Below are 22,082 nucleotides of genomic sequence, written 5' to 3'. Positions count from 1 at the left end.
GTAAAACAACATGTTGCAAGCAACACAACACAATATTTAAGATGTCAGAAGTGAAGATAAAATGAATTCGATGAGTGAAGAACACAGAAACCTTACTGTGAAAGGTTAACAACTTTGAAGGTGAATACTGGAGCAAAGAATCGTTAATAGATTCTGACAGAATCTTTCATTGTCTCTTTATGTAGCGATAATAGTGATAGTTACACTGAATATAGTGATGACAGCAAGGAGAGCATTCTAGTTGAGGAATAAATGGATAATTCATTTTCCAGTAAATAATTAAAGTTACATCTATCTTATCTATCGCATTCTTTTCCATGAAATTAGTAACAGATAATATCTTGTCATCCATTATTACATTTTACTATGTGCAGTACAGAATTACCAGACTGCATTTAATTTCAAAATTTTTGCATTCATTTGTTAAAAATAGAACAATTATCTGGTAAGGGAAATTACTAAGAGCGAGGAACATGCTTTATGTTGGGTAGTAATCGTCCCAACTTCAAGCTAGCAGTTACTTGGTGGCAACTGTACAGAAAGTAATTTATCTGGATGATAGAATAATGGCTTTAAGAATTGGAATGCTGCTAAAACGTTCTACTAATAATTCAGGTGTTAATGCCAACATCAGAGTATAAGGATGAAGATACTGAAGAGATATATAACAACATTGAGAAATTATTATCCATAGTGGTGGGAGAAGGTGAAGATGGAAAGACAGTGGGCAGGTTTGGTTTAGGAACATAAAATGAAATAGGAGACGGGATGGTTGAATTTTGCCAAGAGAAGTATTTGTTAATTATGAGTACATTTTTTTAAGTATCATAAACAAAGAAAATATACTTGGAGAAGATCAAAGATCAATCTCGCACTCAGATAGATAATTTTTTTGATTTAAAACATACAGGAGTGCTGTTAAGAAGGGAAATGGGCTTCCAGGAGCCGACATAGGAAGTGATTATTCTGTTAATGATGGAAATGAAAATAAGATTTAAAGAATTCAAAATTCAGTGAAGATGAAGAAATGGAATATAGAGGGGCCAGAGAGCAAAGGGAGAGTAGTAAAAGTAGGCAATTACTCAAGATTAAAGGGAAAATATTTTACAGTATCTAATTTGGGGAAAGTAATATTATTAAATTCTATTCTAAAGTATATACTTATTAGTTTGTTATTTTTAAATTTCTTGAAAGTGAGTTGTTTAATGTGACATTAAATACCACATGACATAGCCACGTTAAATATCACTTAATCTATCGCTTTGCATCTAATTTTCATTAAACATAATAATTATTTTATAATGATTTACAAGTAGAATTAAAGAGAAAAGAAACTACTTATATTTACCATTGGTAAAACAAAACCATCATTATAATCAGTATGTTCCCCAATTAAATTTACTCTTCCTGGTGCACGTGCTGCTTTTTCTGGCAGTACTCCAAATTCTTTTTCGAAGCATTTAACAGCTGTCAGTAATAGTTCATTTTGTGATACACTCTCTTCTGCCATTTTTATTTTTTTTATTTTTTATTTTTAATTAATGGACTTGGAACCTTGACATCTCAGTAGAAGTTCTTTATTTGAAAACAAAAAAAGTTGTATATGTATATATATATAAAGTAGAATCTTAAATTATGATTTTCTTTCATTAAAACTTATTTAATATTTATGGTTTAGTTGGTACTTTCGATAGTATTAGTTTAATGTTTCCATATATTTTTGTATTTTATTGTTTAAAACAAAGAATTAATATTTTTATTGCACATATTGGGTCAAAGTTACATAGGTATTATCAAGGTTAAATACTGAGAAAGTTCCTGGATTAAATTATTAATAATTATATTATTATTAACACTACATCCATTACATTTTCTATGGAAGAAAATTGTTATTTGTTTGCTGGACAGTAATAAAGTGTGAGACTTGTCACCCTTACAATTTCCAAATACCTATTTACATACTTTAGTATTACTTCTAAGTCTATTACTGAGAATGTGTAAACAAAATGTTTAATATAATAATTATACATAATTTTTCTGGTTTCACTGGAAAAGTTATGCAAATCTGGCTATGTTACCTTCAATAGAGGAAAACTTATGTGAAACATTAAAGCATATAAGTGTGCAAGTAAAGAATTACATAAAAAAATTATTTTACTCTTAAGTAAAATTTTGAGGGAAGCAGGTCTCTGGTACTGATGTCCCATTCCCTTGACCAATTGTAACTAAAATTAAATATAATGGTGTAAGTTATGCACATTCTGAATTGATGATACAGAATTTTATCAAGTAAAAAGAAAGCAGTAAAAAAAAAAGTTTTATTATCCCTTAATTCCTGAATTAAACTACCCTTTTACTAAATAAAGTGACATACTTAATGTAATGAAATCATCTAATTATTACTAGAATGTTACTAATGTTACCACATTAAAAGTCAGTCTTAGTCAATTCTTAGTCAATCTACATATTTTCAGCTATAATACTGAAATGTAGCTGGGACGAAGTAATTAATGTTGAAGGCCAATTTCATAATAGATAAATTGTGTTCAGTAAATTAATAATTTTTTGATGGAATCCTTGTTTTAAAATAAATCCATTGAGATTTTTTCAGTACTCTGGTGATTTTAATTTAAGTCATTCTCTGATTTGATGGTACAAGAAGTTTTTTCATTTAATTGAATGTATTAGTGTTCAGAAAAATAATAAAGGTACAATCTAACTGAGGTATTTACTTTATGAGAAATTTAGAGAAATTTTATTTTATTTAGACAGAAATTTAGAGATATTTAATGTGGCAGATGTGAATATATCAACGAAAATCTTTCCTCTTTTAAATCTATTGATAGATATCATGCGCTGTATGATGGTATATCATTTACTTAAGTCATAGTGTAAAACATTAAGATGACATGTCGTTTTACAATAGATGGCAATATCTTCATAAAAACAGGGTATGCCCACATGCATTATTTTTTATTAAAAAACATTTTACAAATATAGTAAATTTTATGAAAAACAAAAAACAACAAAGAAACATTAACATAGATCAATTTTATTCGATTACATACTAAAGATGTTACCTGACCTTATTATTACATTTGGAATTCTTCTGAAAATATGTGCTGCTTATTAGAACTGTAAGTTCTTGGGAAAAATAAAAACAATGAATTTCAGAATTCTAAAGGAATTTTTAATTAAAAAGAAAAAGTGTAAATTAAAAAACATATAAATCATTTTAATTTAGTCCAAAGTAACAGTAATAGACTATTTTGTCTGGATTTCTGTTTATCAATTCCTAATTAAACTGCAGATATAAATAATCAGAATCTCTACATGACAAAAAATCACACCCAAAAATAAAACTATAACGCTTTTTACCATCTACAACAAAATTGCTAATTCATTTTTATATTTAAACATCTAAATTAATACTCTGCAAGTTTATTTAAAAATGATTATGCTTGGTGACTAACCTTTTTAACTACAGAATAAAATCCATTTGTAAAAATAAAAATGTTTTAGTATGTTGTTCCGATGAGGAACAAAAAGAAACAATCAGTATATCATTTCTTCATTTTCTTGAATTACTACAAATAATAATTATATTTTATTGCTTTTTTTAAAAAAAACACAGCTGTATTTTAATTCAGTTTGTTATCTGATACAAAAAACAGAAAAGTTGAATCACTACAAATAATTATATTTTATTGTTTATATAAAAAAAAAACCTGTATATTAACAGCTGTATATGTTTCAGTTATCCAATATAAAAACTAGAAAAGAAGTTTTAATTTTTTTATTTAAAAGTTTTCAATGAGTTCAAATTTACAATATATTTATTACAAAAACAAAAATGAAAGCCTTAATTTTAAAACATATATAAAATTTTATTTTTGAATAAGTTTCTTATATAGCTTCACTTATACATTTTACATTTAAATTATTATTCAGTTCATTTAAATATTACACTATTAAATTGATATTTGAAATATCTATAATTACAGCAAGTGCATGACAGCATTTAAGTAGAAGAAAAGTTTACTTTGAATGAATGAACGATATGAAAACTTTAGATTTTGCTTATATCAAGTGTGCTGGCATTAAATATTTTAGTTCCTTATAGTTATGCGAGGGACTGCCTTCTTGTAACAATAAAACTGAATCCATTTCAAATGAATCATTTAATACTAAATTATATGTTATAATTAAACTACAAAAATTGTACTTTGTAAGTTCAAAAAAAATTTTGTAAATAAAATTTATTTTTAATTTTTTTTTTGTACATTAAATAAGTAGACTCTCTATGAAGTCTGTTACGAAATTAACCGATAATTTTTAATTACGCGCCAATAGAGATATTTAGTGACGTGCGGTTGCCAGCATTGTGTTCCGCATAACCTTCTCGTAACCACATGTCTTTGGATTATTGATATCTCCTTTAGTTTTCGTGTTATTGTTATTTGAGTGTAACGTCTTTAAGTATTAGTAGCGATGCAACGTGAAACTGCGGAAAACATTCTCAGAAACGTTTCAACTTTTGAAACAAGCTTACGGAGATGATACTCTGGGTCGTGCGCAATGTTACGAATGGTTTTCACCAAGTCATATGACATGGGTGTCATCAGTTGAAGTCGTCAGTCAGTTGAAGATGACCCTCGACCAGGAAGGCCTTCGACTTCAACTGATGACACCCATGTCCAGAAAATCAACGATCTGATGCGTGCAAATCTCAATTGCATCATGCCATGATGTTTTAACGGAACGGAACAGAACGCACGAATAGCGGACGTTTCAATATTTCTCCCTACAGATCGCAGAACCTAGACAATGTCCCTTGCTGCCAGTACTTTTGGCTACCAGGCGAGTAGTACGGAAATAAGGGTACGAGCGCCAAATCCAAGATGGCAGACAGTCCGCCATCTTGGACACATCTTAACACACACACCTCCTAGATATTTTAGTTTTTACTTTTTTATATACAGGCATCATATAAAGAATGTCTTAATGCTGAATGAAAATTTACGCGATATATTAGTGGAAGTTTACGAACACACACACATACAAAGAGAGAGAGAGAGAGAGAGAGAGAGAGAGTTTTTCATTACGATAATTTAGCACATTCCTATGCTTGTGATTAGTGTTAAGTTTTAATTTACATGTAGGCTCGTGTCTGCAGCGGTGGTGGTGGCAGCAATAACGGTCAACGTGTTTAATAAAATCATTTATTTCATGCTGTTAACTATAACTTTTCTTCAATAACCATGTTATTACACAGCATCTTAGATTATCTTTTTTTGTAAAATACATATTTATAATTTTTGTAAATACAGTTTTATAATATTTTATTACAATATTATAAAGAATATTTTTGACGGGCAGTTATGTTCAGTTTCATGCCCTCTTTATTAATGATAACCAAACTATGTAACTCTTTTATGCTTACTTCTGTTAAAAATGTAACTTGAAATGTGAATCTAAATAAAATACTTACATGTAATACTACTTAAAGTATAAATATTTTACATGTACATAGTAATTAACCTCAACAATTTGAAATAAGTTATTAATAATATAATATTGAACTAAATCTGTTATGAGTTACATATAATTGATCACATTAACAAGGAATTTATTGAAAGACATTAATGATCCAGCGGCAAAGTTCTGATTACTGGAATGTGCATTTAATCACAGTTATTAGAACAAGTACTACCACGTAGCCCTCAGGGACTACTCTACTAAACTCGCGGAAGCACGAAGACCCCGCGCCTAACACTATTGCCATCCAGTGACCATATGTGCCTACTTTACAGATACGATTCGATTTCGGTACATCACCTTTAACTTGCTACGGCAGCAAAAACGATAAGTTATTGATTGGAGTGTAAACACCAAAATAATTGTCTCAGAGAACCTCAAGTTTGGTCCATTCGGGAGCTGAGTATAACCTCTAATCTCCCACTTCAGCTCCAACTTTGAGGCCCGTTAAGACGAACTTCAAAGTTGATCGTAAGTACGGTTTTCCTATTCGCCCATAACAGGTACAGTTCAATTCAATCCAAGAATTGCCAAGCACAATAATAAGATAATTGTACTCGAGAGAGTGAAAGCTACACTCCCGAGCACGACCTCCATTGATACTGTAATCGGGGCTGGATGCCAAGTACGACTACCTTTTTTTTTTTCTCTCAGCTCCCCTGGGCCGGACCGACTCGTTGGTATTACGCCGCCCAGGGGAGTGTCTTTAAACTCAAATAGGCCTCCCCACCTACCGGCTATATACCGGCATGGCAGGTCGGCCTACCGGTTAGCTCTTTTTGAGAGTTCTTTATTAATATTGCCCTTTTGGACACCACGCCAGACCCAGTTCGTCGCGACGCGGCGCCGGGTCCCTTCAGTATTCAGTGTGCTGTTATCTGACTGTTACCCGTGGAGTCCTTGGTGGCTCATCAGTGCCAACACCCCGCTGCATGCTGGACCTCACCAGCAAGGCTGTCCACCCAGTCCTATTCTAGCCAACACCTTGTCTTCTCTCATCGGAGTATTTCTGTAGAACAACTTGTCTAACAAAACTAGCAAAATTATTCCAGTTTGACTCGCTTCTTAGCATGTAGTCTATTGTGTCTCTGGAGTTATACCTGTGAGTGCCTTACTATGTCTAAGTGTGTCCCACCTATTGCACTCAAAAAAGGTGTGCTCAGCATCATCTATCTCGTTGCAGTAGTTGCAAATTGGCTCTTCTCTCTTGCCTATTTTGTGCAGGTAGTTATTGAAGGAACCATGTCCTGTAAAAAACTGCGATAGGTGATGATCAACCTCACCAAATCTTCTCGACAACCATGGCTTGATGTTGGGGATGAGGGTTCTCGTCCATTGACCCACAGCTTCCTGCGACCATCTTTCCTGCCAGATATTATAAACGGCATCCCTGACCTCTTGTTCTGGCTTGCCTTGTGCCCTCTCCACCCTCTTTTTTGCGATTAGGTCAATAGGAGGTGTACCCGATAACACGCACAGGAAGTACGCCTACCTTTTTTTTTCCCCTACTCTCCCCGACCGGATATCCATTTAAGTATACTCAGTCGGGGAGAGTGTCCTTTTACTCTAAGGGAGTGTCCCCCGCCCACCGGTTGTACACCCGGCACGGCAGGTTAGCTCCCCCGGTCTCGGATCTTTAATTTTATTTTATTCGCCTGCCTCTAATCCCCCGCCTCGGAGACGGGGTATGGCTACGCCACCTCCCATCCCCTCAGCAGGGAACCGGGTCTCGGTCATTATGCCTTTGCCTCTAATCAGCGGTACCGCCCCCACTAAGCGCCGAGGCACCCGCAGGAGCGGCACCGCCAACCGGGACTCGGTCTTTTATTTGTCCCACACTCCCCAGGAGTTCCCCCCCTTCTCAGGAACCCGCACACCACGGCGTACGGGCCCTCCACGGAGGGACTGTCCTCCCTACCCTAATTTCACAAACCCCTTCTTCTGTCCTCTTCTTCCTTGGTGCGTAAGATTTCCCCGGCAAACCTACGGAACCAATCCCAGTTATCGTCACTATAGACCATCCAATTTAAGAGGTTTTCAGGTGTAAGTCCGTTGTCCGAAATTTCTCTTCTATTTGGAGCCCATCTTGGGCATACAAACACAGTGTGTTCCGCATCATCAGTCTCTGGGCAGTACACATATTGTGGGGTCGGTCTTTTTCCAATTCTAAACAGATAATGGCCGAACGAGCCATGCCCCGTCAACAGTTGTGTCGTATAAAAATCTACATTACCTATCCTATTACTAGTCCACATATTTATGTTGGGGATTAGTCGCCTGGTCCAATCCCCAACTCTAGAGTGTGTCCATGTATCCTGCCACTCTTGATCAATTAGCCGTTCAATCTCATCTTTGGACATACCCCTATATCTAAATGTTCTTCGTTTAATTTGTAAATCAATGGGTAGAACCTTCGTTAGTATACACAACGCGTCGTATGACACTGTTCTGTATCCCGCGGCTACACGCAGTAAAGCAAGCCTGTGTACTCTTTTTAATTTTGTTTTGTTTCTCTGAATATTCATTGTATCTCCCCATATCGGGGCCGCATATAAAATTGCTGACGTGGTAGCCGCAGTTATCAGTCTCCTTATTACCATTTTCGATGTACCATGGTTCTGGAAAAGAGTCCTGAATGCCTTAATCAAAGGGGTGACCTTGTTACAAATCATCTCTACGTGTTTGCTAAATCTTAGGCTTTTATCCAAAAGAACCCCTAAATACTTTGCTTCTTTGACCTCCTTAATTCTCTCTCCTCTAATGTTTATATTGAGGTTTCTAATAAGTCTTCTACCTGAAAACACCAAACAACAGGATTTGTTAGGGGATATCTGTAGCATGCTTCCTACCAGCCATTCATCAATTATTCGTAACGCCTGATTTGCTTTATCCTCTAGGTTATTAACTTCTCTGTCTTCTACTAGGATAGCAATGTCATCAGCATATCCAGTACGCCTACCTACGGCCAATCAACTGTACGGCGGCACCCTAGCCACCCGGGCTACTACCACAAGAAAAAATGAACCCGCAGCCGCCAGTGCAGAGTACGAGGTGAAGTAAGCTAGCCAAGTGAACGTCACAGAATCATCCACAGCGTTAGAAACCACAGAAAAGTAACTTTCTATCAGGTCCCCTATTACTACATAGACAAACTTCAGTCAAAGACCGAAGCCAACTTTACTAAAATGTTTGGGCGTATCCATTTCTCGATGCAAAAGCACCCCTGTGAACAGGGTGGACAGCACACAAAAAGTGCCCACAAAATTCACGGCCTAACAATGCCAAAGAAACGATTTGGCAATCGCATTAAACCTAAAAATCAACAGCCTTCTGCATCGAAGAGAGGACGAACCACTCTGTATAACAAATAAACCATAAAAACCGCATGACCTGGCACAGATCACCCTCACCAACGGACGGGTGTGGCAGAAAACAACCCCGAACCTCACAAACACCTACTCACCTATACTATACTAACACTATTAACACAGACATCAAGCGCTCAATGAAGCATCCCTAACTATCCAGGGAATTGAAATAAAATTCTACCGCACGTAAATAACAGTCACAGGCCTTACTGTTTACCGAGTGTCTGCATTCTTTGCGTAACCTTTTACAGTCCGGTTTTCTGCGGACAGTCCTCACGCTTGTGGCCTTCCTCGCCACAATGCGCGTAGACTGACGCATACTTACAGAATTTGGCCGTGTGACCAAAACAACAACACTTGAAGCATCTTAGCACGTCAATGTATTCCTTCACGCAACAGGACATTAGATCAATATATACTGATACAAACTTCTTAAGAGACCAGCGCCAAGTTCAAAAACACCATGATACCGCTGGGCATCACGCTTTCCCGTCTTGAAGAGTAGTCTTCACTCTTTCTTAAATACGGCCTCATCCAAATCAGTATTCTGCTACCAATTAAGGGATAGAACATTCTCATCAGATAGCCGCCAGTTAGTGTCCTAGACAATGATCCGGGGCCTACGCTTACGCTTCGGGTCAACCTTGAGCTTTTTCACAGCTGGAGACTCCGCGATGACTCGGACAGTCTCCTTATTGAGGGCAACCTGGAAATCTCCCTTAAGTTGTCTACTAGACTTAGTAGATCCCTCAGCCTTATTTACGAAAATTACCTCGGGTTGCTTCGAGGCTTGTCTAGCTTTACACTTGCCCCGCACAACTTCGGCATAACCGCCTCGGTTGCTCTGGACCCGAAACTGGTGCCTGTACCACTTTGACCTTGAGCCGGGAGGCCAACTTTTCGAAACTTTCTTCCAAAGCATAAAGAACTCCCCTAACATGTCTTAAACTGGGCAAAAATCTATTCCTTGCCTCTACACTAACGCTGCAGGGGTCTTCTATGAAATTCAACAAATTATCTGTGTTCTGCTGAGCTGCTTGCAAATCCTGGACAGAACTGCCAGGTCTCCCTTGTGCCTTTTGAAATTCTTCAACCAACAGTTTGATTCTATCACCCCAGGTGGATGTCCCTACATTCATCTTGGAGCCTTCACCATCTGAACCTGAGGAGGTGGATGGTAAAATCTCCGCCCTCCTCTTCCGCCGGGAATTCATAACCTGTTCATCATTTATCATAACCTAACCCAACTATCCTGATTACAAGACATCGCTCGCTGTCTTCCTTCTACAAAAACTCTGGGCAATCCACAAATGCGACTACTCGTAGCAAGTTATGGGTAGCCAGACACCTTCTATATTGTCCTGTTGCTCTTTACACCTCTTGGCTGCTACTAGATCAGTCCATAAACACAACCACAGATTATGGTCCATGTTCTGAAAACAATGCAGGCAGGACTAATAGGGAGTATTCCCTTGCTCATGACAGGGTCTTACGAGCAACAGTCGTTGCTACCTCTTCGCCGTGGTGAGGCAGGTGTACGTCGTATAAATACACCCAATACTCTGTGTTCAGGTACAAAGATAAGTCTACTTGTAATGACACTAATCTGTAGCCACAGTGTAAAACTCAGAAAAACTTGAAACTAGCAGAAGGTATACCCTCAACTGACTAGCTCAAACAGTACTGAATATCAACTCAAAACGATGCCATAGTAATCCTTGCACGCATCAGGGGGACCAGAGAATGGTATTTAATAGCAAACAAAATGACACCTCATTTGTTTAAATTCTATTGAAAACAGACTTATGCAGAGATTGTTGGAGTGTATCAGCCTGAATTATGAGCTTTTTTCATAAACATTCTGAAAACTATGCATTTCCAGGCATATGGTTATTGGAACTTTCTTTAATATTTTTATTTATGTACTTTTCCTAAAGTTTCTTTATGTATTTTGGGAACATTGTATGATAATAAAAAAATTACCAATATTGTAATTGTTATTATATTAGTGAGATATTTACATATCTAATCAAAAAATTAAGTAGAAGGGACTAATTAGGTTTATAATGTTAAAGAGTGATTTTACAACATTTGAATGATGTTTCCATCTTTACTAAAAAATGGGAAACGACTATGTAGGTGGTTTTTTTTGCCTATTTAGGATTTGGTTGTTAAGTGCATTATATTTGAACTGTGTGCATTCCAAAAATTAGTCTTCTTGTGGTTGCATGTTATTTAATTGTTCATATTTCTACATGTACACTATATGTACAGTATATAGATATTCTAATATATGTTTTTACTATTGCTGTATTCACATCTTGTCTCTATGAGGTGGTTGAAGATCTGACTTTGTTTCTGTGGAGTACTTCTTTAGATTAATTTTTTTTGTTACTACAATATTAGACATGCTTTTTAGTCATGCTTAAACAAGGAAGAAGGGATGGGTAAAACTATAGAATAAAAGTTTCAGATCTTTACCAAAAAATAAACTTAAGAAACTAATCTAGACCAGTTTAATAAACTTAAACTGATCTGGAAGCCAGCATGCTAACGATGACACCAACTGGCAGACGGTGTCTTTGTTTGAAGTTGTATCTTCAGTTTCTTTTGTACATCACACATTGTGTTTGACAATTCCTTTCTTTGAATTCTGTTTTGAAACCTATTTTGTATTGGGATTTTTTTATTTTGGAAGTTTTTTGTAGAATCTTTATTTATATATATAGTATGATTTATTTATGTATTAGGTAGTTTGCAGGATTAAATTCTTTAACATGATTTTCTGTCAACTGATTGCAAAGAAATATAGATAAAGAACTATCTTTTTTGTGCATTTTCTATCGTTAAATGTTAACTTTTACCAAATATGTACTTAATTTTGATGATTCTTTTTTTTAATTTTTGAGAAATCTCCTTTTGGTGGCCCTGCAAAAAGTCTCTTTCAATTAGAAGTAAAAATTACATGTACCTTATAGGCAAGAGGATTGATTGTTAAACTAATGAAATGAAATGTAGAGTGATGTCATTTGGATTTTAGAGTTTTTCATACATAATCCAAAAATTATTTGGGAAATTAGAATTAATTGTTCTAAATTTAGAAGTATATTTAAAAATTCTATTAAACTTGTATTCTAATAAATGTGTGTGTATAGTAAAAAATAATACACACTCATGAATTACAAAATCCTAACAAAATAATAAAAAAAAAAAATAAAAAATAGAATAAACTTTGAAAAGTATAAGCGGTAAAAAGTTAATTTTTTCAATTATTCCTTAAATTTTGATAAGATTGAAAAAAAAATTAAAAATTATGCCAAAACTTATTAACCTTTAATTTTTCACTAAATGTGAAAATACCTCTAAATATCAAAATTTAAAGAAAGATTTTAAGTTTTTTATTGAAAAATTCTTTATTTTTTGTATTTTTGAAAAATTCCATTTCATTATTTTTAATAATTTATTTAATTTTAGTAGAGTTATAAGTCAGTCCATTCTCTAAAACAGCATTGAGATCAAGTCAATGCAACATTAAATTTACAAAGATCAAAGATGAAAAATCCATAGTGATCAATAAAAAAGTTGATGGTTTGGTTGCTTCTGAATAATTATTGCATTGCAATTTATTATTTAGTGTTCTAAATCATCAGAGTAAAAGCCTCATTTAGGGATTGGGTTTTTTTTTTATTTCTCTGTTAACTTTATAAACAAAAAACAATTTTTTTTAATTTTGAAAGCATTACATTCCTGGCCAGTGATAAAGTATATTCTTTATACTTAGTCACAGTAAGTGGTAGAAACAGATTTCAGTTTTAACTATCAATAATAGCGATCAAAACAAAAAGGGTATTACCTTATTAAAAACTTTATTAGGGTTTATTTTACACTGGTAGCAGTGCAAAGAATATGTTTATTTAGTTACTATATATTTATTAGTTGTCATGCAGGAGAGCTCTGAGCTGATTACACCATTGCAAAATTTAATTACTCCTTTGGTCACACTAGGCCTTGGTCAGTCTGGCTGACCTGCTCTTTCAGCCAGCTCTATATAGCATATAAAACATTATATTTTACAGATTCTGATGATGTTAGCTGCGTGTATAGAACTGATGTTTTTAACAGATTTCATGTGCTTTTAAGAGAAGGCTGATGAAGTTGTTAACTATAACTATTAAGTTGTACACTGTGGAAGCAGTTAGTAACATCAGATTACAAGGTTTTTTTATGGAAAGTAAATAATTGATAAAAAATCTATATTATATATATTTATAATTTATACAATTTATTAATTAAATTTTGTTTCACTAATTTACAATTTTTTTTTTTGATATTGAGAGCATCCAAAATAAAAACTACACTTTTGAATTATATTTTCTTCTTATTGAACAGATCTATTTGATGTACTCATTCAAACTGAGAACATGTGTTCCTTCTGATGGTTTTGCTATGTAAAATGTTGCAGTTTGGCTGTAGTTTTCCTTTATTCTATTAATGAGATCATCTACTTTGCTCTTTGTAACCTGCAACAATTTATGAAAGTAATATATTATTAATGTAATATAGTATATTGATGCAGAATATTTATTAGCAAATTTTTTTTATAACGTTAAAAGTTTCATCAGTAGATTTTATAATGTTAGAGTTTCATCAGTAGATTTAAATTTCTGAAAACATATGCATCCAGTTGAATTTTTTGTTGATTTTTCTAATAGTAGATACAAAATCTCTTTTTATGATCTGAAACCATGCAGGTCTGATAAAGCAATTATTCTTGATGTAATATACTTATATACTCTCTAGAGATTAACATATTATTTATTATTTCATTGCTTCTGAATGAACTTAACTTTTTATTTTAAGAGGAGGAGAACTTAAATTCAGGAAGAGAATTTTAAGTAGAAAAATTTTGTACAAAAAATATACAATAAACTTGCTAACGCAGCAATTTGCATACCTTACAACCTGATAATTCTGCAACATCTGTAGGATTTTGGGTAACAGTTTTATGGAAATTAATGGTACTGAATGAGGAATGCTAATGCCTGAAGCCATGATTAATTAACTGATTGCATTGTTGATCATCAAAATTAAACAGTACTAATGGGATTTCATTGAGGAAGTTTTTTAATATCTAATGATCTAGATATTATTTTTATTTCAAATCATTAACAGTAATATTACGTATACAAAATAAGTAATAACATTTTGTACTCTTCTGTCACTTTTTTTAAGTTGAACTTAAACCTAATTGATATGATGAGTTCAGTACAACATCATTAAAAGTGTTTTTATAAAGTTAACCTATATTGTGCTTTGAAATTGAACATAAAACAATAATCTTGTATTTTATACGGATTTGAATATTACATCATGGATACCGGTGTTCTTTGGTGGTTGGGTTCCAATTAACCACACATCTCAGGAATGCTCTACCTGAGATATTGTACAAGACTACACTTCATTTACAATCATACATATTATCCTCATTCATCCTTTTGAAGTAATATCTTATGGTGGTTTTGGAGGCTGGTTATCTGGCATACCTTATGTATACAGTTTACACAAGCAACAAATTGCTTTATGGCTGAAATTGTTGTACATTATTTTTGGCTCTACAGATTGGATAATTAAAAAATATGGATAAGACCGGATTACTAAATAACAATTAAATTAAATTATAAATAAACAATATTAAACAAAGAATTAAATCATATCATAGACACATATTAAATTAAGACATCATATGTAATATTGAAAAGTGAGTCTTCATGGATAAGATTAATCATGTCTGTGCAGGTCAAAACATGTAGCTGAAAACACAGCTGTGTTGTTTGTATTACGCACTGGATTTAGGAATGAATTAATTTTAATCAGTCTTATTGCTGTCTTAAGTTTGTTAACAGTGCAATGTCATAATGGCTCAAAATTGTGTAAATGATGTGGATGGCTTTTGTTAAGTATGTGGTGAGTTTACCGTAAAATCAAATAGAAAAAGCATTACACCTTTAATTAGAAGAGCATATCATTTGTACTTTCAGTGTAAAATTGGTGATCAGGATAAGATGCGGGCTCCTCATATAGAATGCACTAATTGTTCTGTATATTTAAGAGGATGGCTGAAAGGTACACGGAAGGCTTTGCCATTTGGTGTACGTACGGTTTGACGTGAACCAAAGGATCATGTAACCAATTGTTATTTTTGTTTAACAAGTGTGTCTGGAATTTCTAAAAATCTAAACATACTGTAAAATATCCTTCATTGCAATCTGCAATCAGGCCGATTCCTCACAGTGAAATTATTCCAGTTCCTGAGCCACCTGTGCATGTATGTTTTGAAAGCAGTGATGAAGAATCAGGCAGTAGTGAAGAAGACAACAGTGATTTTTATTTTGAATTATCTTCCAATAAGCCACATCTTATATTACAAGGTGAATTAAATGACTTGGTTAGGGATTTAAATTTATACACAAAAAAATCAAGCTGAACTGTTAGGGTCAAGACTGCAAGGTTGGAATTTACTTAATTTTTTAAAAAATACAAAAATTTCAAGTTTTCGAAGCCGACAAAAAGAATTTTCTCACTACTTTATTGATGAAAATAATTTGGTTTATTGCACAAATATTGATGAGATTATGTTGCACTTAAGACAAGTTCATAAAACTGAAGACTGGCGCCTTTTAATAGATTCGTCCAAGTATAGTTTAAAAGTGGTTCTACTACACGGCAACAAATATTTTTCGATACCAATCGATTATAGTATTAATTTGTAATAGATATACGATGTGATGAAAGACGTTCTTGAAAAAATAAATTATAAAAAACATAGCTGGAACATACATGGTGATTTGAAAGTTATAGCTATTTTGTTAGGCATGCAGTTAGGCTTTACTAAGTACATGTGTTTTATTTGCGAATGGAATAGCCAAGCTAGAGAAAAACATTATGTTACCAAAGAGTAAAAGAAACGAGATAACTTAACTTCAAATAGGAAAAATATTATTCATGAGCCTTTAGTAGAACCCCCAAAAAAAAAATATTTACTCCATCTCCATATCAATCTAGGGCTAATGAACAATTTTTTAAAAGCAATGAAGGATAGTCCCGGATTTCTGTTCATCAGGAAGAAATTTCTGAATGTAAAAAAAAATTAATGTAGGAAAAATTAAAGAAGGAATATTTTTTGGTCCTCAAATAAGACAGTTTGTCAAAGATGATGTATTTAATTCATGTTAAATAATGTAGATAGTGCAGGTTGGACTTCATTTAATGACGTTTGCAAAAGTTTTCTCTGCAAACAAAATTCCGAGAATTACCACGATATTGTTAATCAACTTCTTACTTCATACAGAGCTACGGGATGTAATATGTCTTCGAAAATACATTTCCTCCATTGACATCTCGATTTTTTTCTCCGACGACCTCGGAGCCGTAAGTGACGAATACGGTGAACGTTTCCACAAAGACTTTTCGGTGATGGAAAGTCGCTATAAAGGGAAATGGAATACTAACATGCTAGCCGATTACTGTTGGACATTAATTCGGGATGTGCCTGAGGCTATTTATAAAATAAAAGCATCAGCGAAATCATTTTAACAGAGGTATGGCCATGCAGAATTATAAATTTTACAGATTTTAACTATATTTTCCCGTATTTTTTTTTTAAGCATAATTTAATTAAAACTAAGGGTGATAGAAAAATTGTATTTACAGATATGTAATGTACGCAAAAAAGCAATTCAAGAAATGGTATCACACTTAGAGAAACATTAAACAAATTTTTTTTGTCTGTCAGTGTTGTGTGAAACATCAGCAGCTACATGAGAAGTTCTAATATTGTCATATATATAAATACACTGCAGCCTGGCAGATTCACTTTTAATTGGTGATTTTCATTAATAATAAACTTATGAATAAACGAAAATATTATTTTGTTGTTTTCTTCACTACATTGATACTGGGTTGGCAATTTACCTTCACACCATAATCTATTTAATATTTATAATTATTTCTATTTAAAATTATAATATATAGAACCACTTCTGCTCCATACTTAGCCACTAGATGCCTAATTCAAATATCAAATGAAAACCAAAGAGATTTCCCATTAGCATGCAATGCTATTAGAAATGATTTTTTTGTTGATGATCTTATTTCAGGCTCTGACCATCTAGTTGAAGCTATCCAACTAAAGGTTGATATTTCTAATTAACTCCAACGTTATGGTTTTCCATTTCATCAATGATTCTCTAATAATCATAATATTGCTATTCCTGACCATAATTATTCTATTCCTTTAGCCAGGAACATGAGTTACATACCTTAGGCATTTTATGGAACAATTCTACAGACATATTATAATTTAAAATTACTCCATTTATTGATACTAAAATTTATACTAAAAGAATTATAATCTCTATTATTGCAGGAGTATTTGACCCATTAGGTCTTATTGGTTCTATTGTTTTCTGTCATAAATGTCTTATGCAATCTTTATGGCAACTTAAAATTAATTGGGATGATAGATTACCCACCATGATGTTATCTCAGTTGTATAAATTATACAAGCAGTTGCTCTTAATTGAATTAATTAAGATAAGACATCCAGTTAAATTCAACAATACTGCTGAGTTAAATCAACCCAAATAAACAAATTTTCAGACACCTCCATAAAGGGTTATGACTGTTGTATCTACATTCAAACTTTATTTTCTGATCAAACAATTTCACGTAATTTACTTTGTTCCAAATCAATTTGCTCCTTTAAAGCAAATAACACTACCAAGGCTTGAATTATCTGGTTGTTTACTACTCTCATGTTTATTAGTGAAGGTAATAAATGCTCTGAATATACATATTGATGAAATACATTTGTATTCAGATTCAACAATAACATTGTCCTGGATTCATGGACATCCATCTGCTTGGAAGGCATTTATAAGTAATAAAATTACTGAAATTGAAAGAGATACCTCAAATGCTAATTGGCATTATATTAAGTATTTGGAAAATCTAGCTGACGTATTGCCTAGGGGTTGTAATCCAAGTAAATTAATTGATATGTTGCTTTGATGGCATGGTCCTCCTTCGCTCTTACAATTTTCATCTCGTTGGCCAAATACTCATAATAACCTTAATAATTATAGTAAGGATCTGGAATGTCTAATAGAAAAATGCAAAAATATATCAACATTTTTAGTACATACTATTTTAGTTGACTGTACACAACAATTTTCATCTTTGTATGAGCTAATTCATACAATTAGCTATTTTGTTTCCAATTTATGTACAATTTTAAATTAAATCGATCCGAACAAATCACTGGTTATTTAACTACAAGGGAATTAAATCAGACCCTTGCCTTTTTCATAAAACAATCTCAACACCCTACATTTTATTGATGAAACAAATAAACTTAGAACAATAAAATTATTTCAAAAAGTAAAATCATTTTACTTGAAACATTTCTGAATGACTTAGGACTATTATAAGTGCGAGGTAGATTAAAACACTATTATTTTATCAAGCTAAACATCCTATTATTCTACACTCAAAGGCAAATATAACTAAATTAATTATTACTGCTGAGCATTTATGTCTTTTACATTTTGGTATCCTCCTCCTTGAATCATGAGACCTTGCCGTTGGTGAGGGGGCTTGAGTGCTCAGGGATACAGAGTAGCTGGACCGAAGGTGCAACCATATCGGAGAGGTATCTGTTGAGAGCCAGACTAAGGAATGATTCCTGAAAGAGGGCAGCAGCTCTTTCAGTAGTTGTTAGGGGCGTGAGTCAGGACGACTTAAACGGCCGTATCAACATCACTCAGTCCTCTGAGTACTGCGCAGCTGAAAGCAATGGAAAACTACAGCTGCTTTTTTTCCAAGAAAATGTGGCTCTGCATTTTCACATAGCAATAATGGAGGCGCCTTCCTTGGTAAAATATTCCGGAGGTAAAATAGTCCCCCGTTCGGATCTCCGGGTGGGGACTACTAAGGAAGGGGTCACCAGAAAATTAAAAAATAACATTCTACGAGTCGGAGCGTGGAATGTTAGAAGCTTGAAAAAGGTTGGTAGGCTAGAAAATTTAAAAAGGGAAATGGGTAGGACAAATGTGGATATAGTAGGAATTAGTGAGGTTCGGTGGGAAGAGGAAGGCGACTTTTGGTCAGGTGATTTTAGAGTAATTAACTCAGCGTCAAATAATGGGCAGGCAGGAGTAGGTTTCGTGATGAACAAGAAGATAGGGAGGAGAGTGGAGTATTTCAAAACGCATAGCGATAGAATCATTGTAATAAGGATAAAATCAAAACCTAAACCGACAACGATTGTTAACGTCTATATGCCTACAAGCGCCCATGATGATGATGAGGTAGAGTGTGTATACGAAGAGATTGATGAAGCAATTAAACACGTAAAAGGAGATGAAAATTTAATAATAGTTGGAGATTGGAATGCAACCATTGGAAAAGGCAAGGAAGGAAATATAGTGGGTGAATACGGGCTGGGCAAAAGGAATGAAAGAGGGGACCGACTTATAGAATTTTGCACGAAGTATAATTTAGTAATTGCCAACACCCAATTTAAAAATCATAATAGAAGAATATACACTTGGAAAAAGCCAGGCAATACTGGAAGGTATCAGATAGATTATATCATGGTTAAGCAAAGATTTAGAAATCAACTCGTTGACTGCAAAACTTACCCTGGAGCAGACATTGATAGCGACCATAATTTGGTGATAATGAAATGTAGATTGGGGTTTAAAAACCTGAAGAAAAGGTGTCAGATGAATCGGTGGAATTTAGAGAAGCTTGAGGAAGAGGAGGTAAAGAAGATTTTTGAGGAGGACATCGCAAGAGGTCTGAGTAAAAAAGATAAGGTAGAAAATGTAGAAGAAGAATGGGAGAATGTTAAAAAGGAAATTCTTAAATCAGCAGAAGCAAACTTAGGCGGAATAAAGAGAACCGGTAGAAAACCTTGGGTTTCAGACGATATATTGCAGCTGATGGATGAACGTAGAAAATATAAGAATGCTAGTGATGAAGAAAGTAAAAGGAACTATCGGCAATTAAGAAATGCTATAAACAGGAAGTGCAAACTGGTGAAAGAAGAGTGGATTAAAGAAAAGTGTTCAGAAGTGGAAAGAGAAATGAACATTGGTAAAATAGACGGAGCATACAGGAAAGTTAAGGAAAATTTTGGGGTACATAAATTAAAATCTAATAATGTGTTAAACAAAGATGGTACACCAATATATAATACGAAAGGTAAAGTCGATAGATGGGTGGAATATATTGAAGAGTTATACGGAGGAAATGAATTAGAAAATGGTGTTATAGAGGAAGAAGAGGTAGTTGAGGAGGATGAAATGGGAGAAACAATATTGAGATCTGAATTTAAGAGAGCATTAAAAGATTTAAATGGGAGAAAGGCTCCTGGAATAGACGGAATACCTGTAGAATTACTGCGCAGTGCAGGTGAGGAAGCGATTGATAGATTATACAAACTGGTGTGTAATATTTATGAAAATGGGGAATTCCCATCAGACTTCAAAAAAAGTGTTATAGTTATGATACCAAAGAAAGCAGGGGCAGATAAATGTGAAGAATACAGAACAATTAGTTTAACTAGTCATGCATCAAAAATCTTAACTAGAATTTTATACAGAAGAATTGAGAGGAGAGTGGAAGAAGTGTTAGGAGAAGACCAATTTGGTTTCAGGAAAAGTATAGGGACAAGGGAAGCAATTTTAGGCCTGAGATTAATAGTAGAAGGAAGATTAAAGAAAAACAAACCAACATACTTGGCGTTTATAGACCTAGAAAAGGCTTTCGATAACGTAGACTGGAATAAAATGTTCAGCATTTTAAAAAAATTAGGGTTCAAATACAGAGATAGAAGAACAATTGCTAACATGTACAGGAACCAAACAGCAACAATAACAATTGAAGAACATAAGAAAGAAGCCCTAATAAGAAAGGGAGTCCGACAAGGATGTTCCCTATCTCCGTTACTTTTTAATCTTTACATGGAACTAGCAGTTAATGATGTTAAAGAACAATTTAGATTTGGAGTAACAGTACAAGGTGAAAAGATAAAGATGCTACGATTTGCTGATGATATAGTAATTCTAGCCGAGAGTAAAAAGGATTTAGAAGAAACAATGAACGGCATAGATGAAGTCCTACGCAAGAACTATCGCATGAAAATAAACAAGAACAAAACAAAAGTAATGAAATGTAGTAGAAATAACAAAGATGGACCGCTGAATGTGAAAATAGGAGGAGAAAAGATTATGGAGGTAGAAGAATTTTGTTATTTGGGAAGTAAAATTACTAAAGATGGACGAAGCAGGAGCGATATAAAATGCCGAATAGCACAAGCTAAACGAGCCTTCAGTAAGAAATATAATTTGTTTACATCAAAAATTAATTTAAATGTCAGGAAAAGATTTTTGAAAGTGTATGTTTTTGAAAGTGTATGTTCGCTTTATATGGAAGTGAAACTTGGACAATCGGAGTATCTGAGAAGAAAAGATTAGAAGCTTTTGAAATGTGGTGCTATAGGAGAATGTTAAAAATCAGATGGGTGGATAAAGTGACAAATGAAGAGGTATTGCGGCAAATAGATGAAGAAAGAAGCATTTGGAAAAATATAGTTAAAAGAAGAGACAGACTTATAGGCCACATATTAAGGCATCCTGGAATAGTCGCTTTAATATTGGAAGGACAGGTAGAAGGGAAAAATTGTGTAGGCAGGCCACGTTTGGAGTATGTAAAACAAATTGTTGGGGATGTAGGATGTAGAGGGTATACTGAAATGAAACGACTAGCACTAGATAGGGAATCTTGGAGAGCTGCATCAAACCAGTCAAATGACTGAAGACAAAAAAAAAAAAAAATTTTGGTATACAATTGGCGCATCATTCATTACGCCAGAAATACTGAATCTTAAATGCTAAAACAAGCATTTCATCAATCATTAATAAATGTTTGAATTGTTTTCATTTTAATGCAAAAATTCAAATGCAACAACTAGATCAGTCACCACTCTTTTCAGAGTAGTATCTTCTCATCCATCCTCTGTCTGTGCAATAAACTATGGACTATGGAGGTCCACTCACAATTCATCATAGCAGGCAGGTCCAAAGACTTAAGTAAATCTTATATCACACTCTT

The 22,082-nt window shown here is 33.9% G+C and overlaps 2 protein-coding genes across 2 annotated transcripts in view; both read right to left on the bottom strand.

Annotated features, from left to right (window-relative positions):
• Nucleotides 1–3,595, bottom strand: part of LOC142326283 (galactokinase-like) — a 32,524-nt gene extending 28,929 nt beyond the window's left edge. The window contains exons 1-2 of the mRNA XM_075368643.1: nucleotides 3,474–3,595; nucleotides 1,349–1,575 (exon numbers count right to left, since the gene is read on the bottom strand). Of these exons, the coding sequence (XP_075224758.1) occupies nucleotides 1,349–1,510 (162 nt within the window). The 5' untranslated portion in view covers nucleotides 1,511–1,575; nucleotides 3,474–3,595. The remainder of the gene's footprint in view (nucleotides 1–1,348; nucleotides 1,576–3,473) is intronic.
• Nucleotides 3,596–13,151: 9,556 nt separating this feature from the next.
• Nucleotides 13,152–22,082, bottom strand: part of LOC142326282 (galactokinase-like) — a 49,369-nt gene continuing 40,438 nt past the window's right edge. Inside the window, exon 8 of the mRNA XM_075368642.1 lies at nucleotides 13,152–13,426. Coding sequence (XP_075224757.1) covers nucleotides 13,298–13,426 — 129 coding nt within the window. The 3' untranslated portion in view covers nucleotides 13,152–13,297. The remainder of the gene's footprint in view (nucleotides 13,427–22,082) is intronic.

This window comes from Lycorma delicatula, chromosome 6, assembly GCF_047948215.1.
Source record: "Lycorma delicatula isolate Av1 chromosome 6, ASM4794821v1, whole genome shotgun sequence".
In the NCBI taxonomy this organism is placed as follows: domain Eukaryota; kingdom Metazoa; phylum Arthropoda; class Insecta; order Hemiptera; family Fulgoridae; genus Lycorma; species Lycorma delicatula.
Note: the sequence above shows the minus strand (reverse complement) of the source record. Positions and strands in the feature narration are given on the sequence as shown.